Source organism: Crocodylus porosus, unplaced genomic scaffold (genome assembly GCF_001723895.1).
Source record: "Crocodylus porosus isolate Cpor-Errol unplaced genomic scaffold, CroPor_comp1, whole genome shotgun sequence".
NCBI lineage: Eukaryota > Metazoa > Chordata > Crocodylia > Crocodylidae > Crocodylus > Crocodylus porosus.
The window spans coordinates 57,410,485-57,421,999 of record NW_017728951.1 but is presented as its reverse complement, the minus strand read 5'-3'; the positions used below and the strand labels follow the sequence as shown (position 1 = coordinate 57,421,999).

Below are 11,515 nucleotides of genomic sequence, written 5' to 3'. Positions count from 1 at the left end.
ATCTTGCTGGGATCCTATGACCCCAGCTGACTTCCTGCTCTTTGGGCAGGGGGCTGGACTCGATGATCTCCCGAGGTCCCTTCCAGCCCTAAAGTCTATGAAATCTATGAAATCATCCAAGCCACACCCGGGATCCTCTAGCCCTCACCCTTACCAGAGGCTGTACTTGCAGTCAGGCCTCTCCCTTTCGGTTGCTCTGGGAGAGCTCCTTCTCCCGTGGCTGCTGGCAGGGAACTGCCATCCTGGCCTCAGCCCTGGGGTTTATATGTGAGCCAGGACTTACCCCTTCTGGTCACCTGACTGGCTGGCAGGGCTTGAGCCTTAACCCCTACTTGACCAGCCAGTTGTGACTGGAAGGTTCTGGGCTTAAAGGGGCCAACCTGCCTCTTAGTAACAGGGTTAGGGTTCTCTGTTACAGTCCCAATTCAAACTAGATGTCGCAGGGACACCCCAGCCTTATGGACAATATCTATGGCTCCAAACCACCCCTTTACCATGCCTCAAGCCTCGCAGATGGTACTGATGTTGTCTTGCCTAGGCCTCATTATAATTCAGCCCCTTGTCGCTACACCCCACGGTGCCAGGCTCCCCACAGCCCAAATGCCACGCCCTTACTGGTGCCGGGGTCCCTACACTGCAGGGGGCCCCCGGTGAGGCCTCCGCCTCCCCCAAATAGCTTCACTCAAACCACCGGTGTTACATAACAACAGTCAAACATAAGCCCCTGGGCTATAACATAACACAAGCTACATAAGGTATGCTGGCCCCTTTATATTACTAGGAGCAGAACTTAGTCAGGCCTCTTCCCTACACTTACTGTAGGAGGCCTCCTTCTCCCTTGGCTGCCAGCAGAGAATTGAACTCCCTAGTCCCTGTCCTGGGGTTTATATGGGCCCAGGGCTCTGCCCCTTCTGGCCAGCTGACCAGGTGCAGGTGCAGGCTAATTTCCTCATTAGCTATCTGCCATGGCAACCTCCACCTGAGCTCCTGTCTGGCTCTGTGGGTTCTCCCTAGGCAGTTTCTGTTCTTCTAGAAGCAGGCACCTATGTGCCCTGCGACAGACATCTTAGGTATTCATATGATGTTGGATTTTGCCTAAGTGAGTCATAATTCTATAGCAGAGAAAAAAAATGTGTATTTCATAAATGCAGGTTGTACCAAGTAGGGCTGTGTGAAATTTTGCTGCCAGTTTTGTTTTGATGCTCTTTCGACCCATTTTGAGGTTGAAACAGCAAAATCAAAATGGAACAGACATAGTTGCAACAGCCTCAAAACAAAACAAGGCAAGTTGAACTGTTTTGCCATTTTGACGCTGTTTCGATGTCTCACCCATAGGCTATAATGGGAAAGGACAAAGTAGTAAACTGCTGTGTGCGTGGAATACTTCCAAAAGCATTAATAAGAATGCTGACAAAGGCAGAGACAGTCAGTTGCATAAGCACCCATGTCACGAGTTTTGCCTGTCAGCAGCTAGGGGTACAGGGCCCAGAACCTTCCTGCACCTATCTCCTTAACATTTGTCAGGGTTTGTGGCTGCAGCAGGACCTAGCAACCAGGCCTGCAGTAGTTTCCCCACCCCTGTGCCCCAAGACACGGTTACACAAGCACCCATGACAAGTTTTGCCTGTCAGCAAGTAAAGGTACAGGGCCCCAGAACCCAGAAGCCCTGCACCTATCTCCTTGAAAGCTGGAAGCCTTTGTGGCCTCAGCAGGGGCTAGCAGGCCTGTAGCTTTCACCATGCTGCACCTTAAAACACAAAGTGTCACCCACATCACAAGTTTTGCTTGTCTGCAGCTTGAGGTACAGTTTCCCCCAAACCCCTGCACCTATCTTCTTGAAACTTGGCAGGCTTTGCCACTTCTACAGGGGCTAGCATGCTTGCAGTTTTGACCCCACTGTGGCTAACACAGACACACAACACCAATTTTGCTTTCAAGTCTTTCAGGTGCAGTTTCCCTGAACTCCCTACACCTATCTCCTTGAAACTTGGCAGGCTTCATTTTGTCAGAAGGGGCCACCAATCCTGCAAGGTTCATCCAAATCAACCTAAAAATGGCAAAGTTATAAGCTGTTTTGTCCTTCCCCATTATATCCTATGGGTGAAACCTGTAAACAATTTTGACATTTTGACCCTGTTTCAATCGAACAAAATGGAACAGCTGTTTCGTATTACAAAAATTCAAAACGAAACACTGTTCCATCAAAATGTCAAAACACTGGTCAAAATGGAACTCTGCCATTTGCACAGCCCTAGTACTAATCTAGCAAGTAGCAGGCCTTATAACTTGTTTTAGTGTTCTTTTCTGACTTCATGCTTTCAGAAAGCAAATGGTGTACTATATCCACATATACTATATGCATTTATGATGTGTCTTTTGAGTAGCTCTTCCCCCATTAAATAGCTAATGGAACGGCATAGAGAAGAAATGAAGAATCTTTCAGTAGAAAACATGTACAACTTTTTTTTTTAACTTTTATATTCCTCTCATGCCAGTCTAAATGAGATACCCATATAATATGCATTCTTATAGCATTCAAAAGCAAACTAAAAAGTGCATGTTGTCTGACACAATTAAATGTGCAGAGTAAGAGGAATAAAAGTTGATGAAAGAGTTAATCCCAGGACAAAAATAGCTTGTATCTTTTGGCTCTCTTACCTCATTTACAAAGACCCAGTGACTATCCTTTGAAGCAAGGTTGGTTTCCACAGCCTACAGAAATACAAAAAATAAAAATAAATAAAACAAGTAAAACATGTTCCAGGGTTTACTTACATCTTCTAATAAAAGGGCATTACAATGACAGCTGTTTTTGTTTCACAGTTTCAGCAAAGTATCTGTGGTATAGAGGAAGAGAAGTCATGTACTTTGCTGTGTTTTTGATTTTTTTGAACTCCAGTATCTGTACCAGTACAACCTACATTTCAACAGAGTTGCAGCAGGGCAATGCACCATCTCCACATGCTTTTTCTGCACTATGTAGACAGATAGATTGTATGTTTCTCATGGCATGCAATTTTTGAACAATATTTATGATGCTTTTGGGTGAATGGTTTTTGTCATACAATGGACTTCTCATTAGTACATTGCTAGATCTCTTTCTAAATGCAGCCACTGGGTTAGTAAATATGCTGGGTGAAAAGAACCCGTGTGCAGAAACCCACCTATGAACCACTCATGTCAACTTTACAGGGCATTAATGCACTTTTCCTAATGCACATTAAATTTAGTATCTCCAATATGCTTTTTAGATGATGCTTAATGAGCAGTAGCCTATTCTATTGTGTATTAGCAAGGTTTTTACGCACTGCTTTAATGCACAGTAGAATGGGCTACTGCACATTAAAGCACATATGTAGACATGCTCACAGTAATTTAAATAAGGCTTAAGAGAAACCTGAATGTTGCACAGGCCAACTGTACCTGGGCAAGTTTAGAATATTGTGCAAAATGACCCATCTCCACAAACTGTATATCTATTAGCACACCTATAACATCCACAGGTTAACAAACTGTTATAGTCAAAATAATATCACTAATGCAATAGGATGCCCTGCCTAAAAGTGACACAAAGCTGAAGAGACAAGGTCTAGCCATTGCATGTACACATTAAAAAGTTTAACTATCTCTTATTTAAGTCCTCTGCCTGGCAGAGATGAGCCCATTTCAGCAGTTTTGGTTTTTTGAACACTGCACTCAGCAGGAATTGCTGTGGCTGAGGAGAAACACTGCCATCCATTATATGCAGTTTTACACACAGCAATGTTCATAAAATAGAATATGGTATGGGATTTTTGAAGGAAAAATATAAGGGTATGTACAAAATAATTCAGTCATGTATATATTTGTCATACAATTCCCAAAGGGTCTAGATGGCATTTTGGAGTAATGACCTGCAACATTTCCATCAAAAAAGAAAAGCTGCTTTAAAGATGAATAATGTGTTGGAAACTACAAAGTCTCCATCTTTCCTCTATTTTGTCTTAAAATTAACTGATAATTTCTGTACATTTAGTAGGGGGAAAAAAACCCAAAAAAACCCCACACACACACTTTGAGACCTTTGTTTCACCCACGGCACATTTTAACAGCCAGATTTTATAGCGCAATGCTCTTCAAACAGAGATTTATAAGAAACAATGGCTCATTATTAATTTCAAATGCATAAATCACATTTCTGGAACAACAAGTTGCTAAGGTCCAGATGAGAGGAACACATGTATAATTCTGCTTGTAATTTCTCAGTAGCAAGTATGATACTGTTTTTGCAACAAAAAGGAAATAAGAGATATTGAATGTACTAAATATGTGAGAATTTAATTTTGAGTTTCAGTAATGGTTGTTGTGATGGTGATGATGAAAAGAAAATAATCAAGAACAAAATATCCTTTTTTAAACAAGAAAAGTTTCTTTTAAAAAAGTTTCTGTGTATTTGTGTATCACACAAATAATAATAATTTAATGCCAATGTGCCATGATATAATTAGTACACCAAAATCCTGTAGAGGGTATTACTGGTACCTGTATTATTTTCCTGAATATTATTATTTCAGTTTACTGTCTTGATTTTATTTTTACTATACAGAGTTAAATTAAAAAGAATATGTTAGAAAGTACAAGCAATAAATGAAACAATTGTTGGAGATAAAACAGCTCTGGGTAAAAAACTTCAAGGGAACAATGACTAGGCTATAAAATGGGAAATATGTTTTTCTGACTTGCCAGCTAGATATTACATAGCTGTTTGCAAGCTTAGGGATCCATAAGCAGTTGCAAGAGGTAAGCGATTGCAAGCTGCTCAGGAGAAGACATGGTGATGGTTCTTATCAGAGAAAGGGACAGAACTGGGGCAGTTGGGATGCTTCTGAGTCAGCTACAGTTGCTTAATTTAACAAAAGTGATAAGCTTCAGAATTTAGCCTTGATGATGATAAAAACTGGATTCAACTGCCCAGCTTATCCAGCACATTTCAAGAAAGGACATCTCAAAAAAGCATAGTCAGAGAGTTCTGAAGGGGCTAGATTTAGGTGGGGTAATATTTATTTCAAATCTGAAAATGCTGTGTTGCAATTTGCTTATTAGATAAACCCAAGCTTGGGCAGTAATTTATTATAATAATTTTTAACACCTTTTAACCCCATAGGATAACAGCTATAAAGTAATATTATCAATGGCTATATAACTAAAAAATTAGCATAAATAAGGTATAAAAGAACACTCACATCAAAGTAACCCTCGGGAAGGATGGAACAAAAGGGTCATTGCTGTCTCATACCCCAACGGATCTCTCTTACTCCCTGCGAGAGTGAAGACCAGATCCTGACTGAGGGGCCACCCCCGGTTCTCCTTTGGACAGCCCAGTTCAGAGACATCTGACTTCGCTTATTCAACTTGATGTGCATCTTCTAACTGAGGGACTATCAATAAGTTACTAACCAAGTGGGAACTCTTGGTTAATGTCTTTATCTGTTTTATCATCACTGTCAATTTTAATCTGTATTGTTATGTTGTCTGTTTATTAGCTTAAACTTTTTATTAACTATTATATGTGCAAACTCTCTCTTTTGTTGTCATAAGTAAAATGTATTCTTTTTTATAAGTGAAACTTGTCATTGCTTTCCTTCCAAACATCACCTCCTCGATCCCAAACCAAAAATCCCAGTGGCTAATAAAGTTGCAGTGCTCAGTTAGTCTGCAACTAAATGGATATACTCACAGTGCCCAGCTGGCCTGTGACACTTGTGGATTTGTGAGAAACTGCGAGAGGGTACATACTTCCTCCACTGCAATTTTGACAGTGCAATAGCATTCTATTATATTATATTATATTATATTATTATAGCTTGGTAAATGAGTCTAAAAAGTGAGACAATCTAAGAGTTCCCCATTCCATTCTATTTGGAAAGTGTACCCACAGAGAGACTAGAGGTCCCACTGAGGCACAACAGTCAGAAGCAACAGAACAGAAAACATGCAAAATGAAACTTTCCCCACCTGACCTGGAAAATACACCTTCTAATCTGAAGAACTGTAAGGGTTAACCTTCATGTGTTAGCTCACTTTGTATTCCAATCAGGTAACATGGACATCTACCACCTGGAAAGAAATCACAGCATTACAGTGTAGGTGATATAAAGTAGTGGTGCTAGTCCAGGTAACATGTCCACAGTATTCATGGGAACCATGCTTGTTTGTCCAATCAGAAAACCAGGCAGGAATACAAAGTTAGATAGCCAAAGGCGTCTAGTTCCAATAAGACTCTCCAGGATACATCTGTCCACAGAACTACCAGCAGTCCAAGCAGTTAGAACACTTGACAAGGATGTGCGAGAATGAAGTTTAAGTCCCTACTTGGAATTAGAGAGAATCCCAGGATCAGACTCACTATGCTAGGGAAACTCAGTTTGCCTTTCTCCCTCTCCTTCTTCCTCTTTTATTTCTGTAATTCAGCAGTGGACTTGAGAAATCTACCCAACCAAAATGTAATTGAAGCTGATATCTTTTAAAGAAAAATTTCAATGAAAGCACTTTCCAATGACGATATTTTGTCAAAAAATTCTGAACCAATGAATGGCAATGTTCTTTGGGTAGTAGTGATATCTTTTATTAGACTAACTAAATAGTTGGAAAAAAGTTCTTTACAAGCTTTCAGGCACAAATGCCCTGTCAGGCATAGGGAGACTCTGCTGGTGTAGCGTGTTCTCCAAGGTAGATCAACATGGCTACAACCAACAAAGCAATGAATGACTCCCTCAAGAAACATGATCCTCAAGTTTCAAGCCATCTAGTTGATTAGGAGGTTTAGAATTATTTATTTGTTTTTAATTGGTGACCCTGCTCATGGCCATAATTTTCTGCCAGTATCAATACAGGTAACATTCCAGCCAGAGGTTTAGTTCTGTGGCCTGGTACCAAATACCCAAGACTTCCATTGCCTATAAGCCATGTTTTACTTAAGTGAATTCTTAACTTTTGGGGGGGGGGGGGCGTTGTTTTCCTTTTGAAAGAAACCATGAAAATATCTCTTTCACCAGATGTTTTATAAATTTTAATAAACCTTAACCAGACCCGCCATGAACTGTTTTACATCAATAGCAGAAGAACAATCTTACATAAAAAAATTACAAGCAGCTTTGTTCTTGAGATAAATGACAGGAAAACAAATGAACTTGTAGCAACAGCCCAGTTTCCAAAGCAAAATGTAGCCCAGTTTTACTATTGGAACACATCTAACAGCAATTAACTGGATGGTGTGAAGAGGGACTGGCCAAAAAAGAGATCAGGGGAATGAAAACAGTGATTACGCTGAGAGAATGCCACTTCTGTAGTAGCTGTTCTTTGGCGTTAAAAGAGAGCAGTGCAGCTCAGTGCAGCATGCTGGAGGAGGGAGAAGAGAGCAGAGGCCCGGAGGGCCTAGGGGTGTAGATGGTGATAGGGAGATTCTGGGAGCTGGTTTAGTTTGGAAGTGGGAAACTCAGCTGGAGGGGAAGAACTGGGATCTTTAACGAAGTAGTGACCCCTGAGTCATCTGGAAAAGGAGAAAACTGAAGGCAGAAGCAGCAAGAAAGAAAGATCTACAGATTTACATCGTAGTTAATTAAGGTCAGGTTCATTCTTATACTGTTCTGTTTTCTTGTCCTTCTGGAAATTTAATTAGGGCCAATTGTGCTCCGTGATCCGAGAGGAAAAAGAAGCTAGACACTGAAAGAAGTATTTCGGTTTAATACAAATATATATACACAGTTCTAAAAGTTGATTTTACCTGGTTTTATACATGTTGTTTCAGCACTAAGTAATTGCAGCAAATTGTTCTTGAAAGTAAAGGAAAAAATAAATGTAAGCAAAACTGTTTGAAAACAGGCTGTATGAATGTTATCTGATAAAAACTGTAAGAAAAAAATTTGACTGATAACATAGTATTAGATCAAGATGTGGTGGGTAAGAGTTGGATTATAATGCAGAAGGTACCCAAGTCAGGCAATCAGAGAGGTAAGAGTAAAAATCAGACTCTCAAACATCAAAGGAAAACTCCACAGATGGTATTAAAGTACACCTGTTTACCAGTGAAATCATGTATATGTCTTTGTTACAAAAAAGTAAAGATATGGGAAAAGTCAATTCTGGTGCTAACAAGTTTTGCAAAAGTTACCGTATTTTGATGCCTCAGCAATTTGCTACAGTCCATATAATGACAATGCAGTAATTGAAGTGCAGAAACTATAGAATTTTGTCATATGTTAATGTTTTCACAATGACTAATGAAACAATAAAGAGACAAAAAAGCATTCTCCCACCCAAATTTAACACCCAAATTACTATTTACAGTGCATAACCTTTTTCCCACTTCACTCATCATTAAAATTTTGTGACACACTTTGCTCTGAATTCTAAAATACATCTGTTACTGGGGATGATATTTTAAAAAAATCCACACTATGTATTTTTATAGTGAGCTCTCCAGTTAATTCTTCACTGAACCATGCAGGGACCAGTGCTAAAAATGTTGCACAAACAATTTTCAGAAAAACTGCTTAAATCCTGGACTATGGTCCAACCTTTTAACACCAAAGTATAAATCTGGCAGATCTGGCAGACTGTAGGATTTTCACTAAATAAGAGATGGCATAGAAGTATCATGGAGATTCCTTTGTTTTCCTGCCCCTATATATGGCTGTGGCTTCCCCTGGTGCTCTAATGCCCCCTTGATGATATCATCAGTTACTATCAGTGCAGATAGTCTTCAGGATACTCTAATTGTACCAGAGATGCCCTGAAACCAGAAGAATGGAAGCATACTTTTGCATGCCTCTTCTCATCTTCACAAAGAGTTTTAAGAAAGCTATCAAGAACATGGATTTTAGGGTTTATTAATCAGGAGAGGAAAACTACTTTGCAAACAGAAAATGAAAAGCCACATTATCCAGCACTTTACCATCCAGAATGATCCACTAACTGGCATCTGTCGATACAAATCTTCCTTCTGAGGGACATGGCAAAAGCAAAACCAGAAGTCCCACTTCCACTTTTTCCGCCATGAGCTGAGTTCCACTTCTTCCTTGTGAACCATGGCCTGGGCAAAGCAGCCTGCGCGGGACTCCCCTCCCTCTCTCTGAGCACACTTACACGAAGGAGTGAAAGCCCTGGTGCACCAGATGCAGCAGATTTGATTAACTAGCATATTTGATTAACTGGCATACCCCATTCCCCATGAATGCAGGAGAACAGAGCTTTTACTGTACTGGTAACAGAGAAATTAGACATTGCTGCTACGTAGACATTATGAACAACAGAAAAATCTGGTCAAAATCCTATTCTGCAAAATCCTATACTGAATTACAGCTTGCACAATTCCATTTCTTTCAAGTCTAAGGATGACTTGAATGCATGTTATATTATTGAATGAATATTATATTATTTTAATATATTGTAGTATATACCTAACAATACATTAAATTCAAATATAATATTCCTTCCTTGTTTGTACTGTACCAGTTCCCCTTTGTGCCAGGTTCTGTATAAATACAAAGGAAGTGATAACTCCTACACTACAGAGATTCATTTTAATCAAAACAAACAAGAAAGATTAACAAGTAGGAGAGAAGTGGGAAAAAAAGACGGAAAGAATAACAATATCATAAAATTAAAGAGTTTAGCTATGTGCAAAATGACATGGTTTGATTCACTGGAAAGTATTTTTTTCTAGTTTTCATAAATACTGTACAATGGGAAAGCATGGATAGATTTTAGATAAATGCAGATTTACACATAAAATTCTAACATATATATAGACATACATTCCAGCCTGATGACTAGTCATATGGTGAATAACCTTAAAGTTTTTTAATAATTACCATGATGAAGGGGACACTGACAATTACTTTACTTTTACTGTTTTAAATGTAACATAATACATTAGAATTGCTACCCTAAATCTTATTTGTATTTACAGGTGCACACTTATTCAACACCATACAAGGCTGATTTAAAGGTAAATAAAAGTAAACTGCTGTGTGTATGGAATACTTCCAAAAGCATTAATAAGAATTTAGTTTACAAAACTAGAATGCCACATATTATTTATGTTTATATTAACTGTTGACCATTTAATTACATAGTACAGCATTGACAAGATAATTGTATAGCTGTCAAGAAGTAATGTTTCTTTTAAGCTACAAATCTTACATTAGCAGAGAACATAACCTCTCAGGGGTCTCATGCTTGACATTTTACCAAAGTCACACATCAAGTTGACTTTGAATATACATCAACATCTTTGAAAAGCATAATAACAAAATAACACTTATTCACATATATGCATCTTGACTGAAGCAAATGGGATTCCATATGCTTTGTTTCAATTTTGCTTTTAAGAAGTGTCAGCTGGTAGTTTGATATTTCATGTTATGGAAAGAGGGATACAGCTGCCTTCTTGATTTCCCCGTAGAATGGAGGATATTCTCACAGAAGCTTTTGAAGCCAGCATATTTCCTCACATACAACACCGCCCACCAATAAAAGGCATACCTTGTTTTTGGAAGGGAGAATCTAGCAAAAAATATTATTCCAGGGTTGGCAAGACAGCAAGACCTCCTGGAAACATAGAGGCTGCATCTGCATGACCTCCCCAGGGTCAACTAGCAGTGGCTCACTTTGTGCTGCCACTAGTTGTCCCCAAGGAACACCAATGCTACTTGCTCTCTGGCACATGGCAAGTAACCCAGGGTTGGGGTAGGGGAGGCTGGGGCCAGCAGTGGACTGGCCCCAGCACCCGTATCTGGAGTCCTGGGGGCCTCCTGGGGCTGCAGCACCAGTGATCCTGCTGCTTGCAGCCTGGACAGCAGCCAGAGCACAGTTCTGGCCAGCCTCGCTCCAGTTTTGAACAGCACATACTGCCTCCATGTGCACTGCTCCACTTTTTTTTGCACAGGTTTTTTTGACCCCATGATATCCAGGAGTTAAAAAATGCCCCCATGCTGCTCCCTGGCAGCACAAAGAGCACCTGAATGTGTGGTATGTGGCACTGCAGACATGTCAGCAGCACCGCATACCATATGGCTGTGATTGTCTGGATGTGGCCAGAGTGTCCAAAAGTGTGGCATCTCAGGAGACATGCTGCCACACCAGGAACTGATGCCTGCTGTCTCCCCATACCGTCTCTTGGAATGCCATGCTTAGGATAATAAGATCATAGGAAAGTAGGGCAGGAAGGGACCTCACAAAGTCATCTAGTCTAGGCCCCGATCAAGGCTCTTCCCTGATTAAGCCATTCCAGCCAAGTGTCTTGTCTAACCTACTCATGAAAACTTCCAAGGATGGAGATTCTGCAACTTCTCTAGGCAACTTGTTCCAGTGCTTGACCACCCAATAATCTGGGATTTCCTCCTAATTTCTAACCTAAATTTCCCTTGCTGCAGCTTGCAGCCATTGCTTCTAGTCCTGTCTCCTATATCCACAGAGAAAAGCCCATCACCATCCTCTCTATAATCACCCTGCAGGTATTTGAAGACTGCTATCA

General features: G+C 40.2%; 1 protein-coding gene across 2 annotated transcripts in view; it reads right to left on the bottom strand.

Moving 5' to 3' along the window:
* Positions 1–11,515, bottom strand: part of GRID1 (glutamate ionotropic receptor delta type subunit 1) — a 1,072,773-nt gene that overhangs the window by 273,009 nt on the left and 788,249 nt on the right. For both annotated transcript variants that reach the window (XM_019555843.1, XM_019555842.1), the window contains exon 5: positions 2,659–2,712. In XM_019555843.1, coding sequence (XP_019411388.1) covers positions 2,659–2,712 — 54 coding nt within the window. The remainder of the gene's footprint in view (positions 1–2,658; positions 2,713–11,515) is intronic.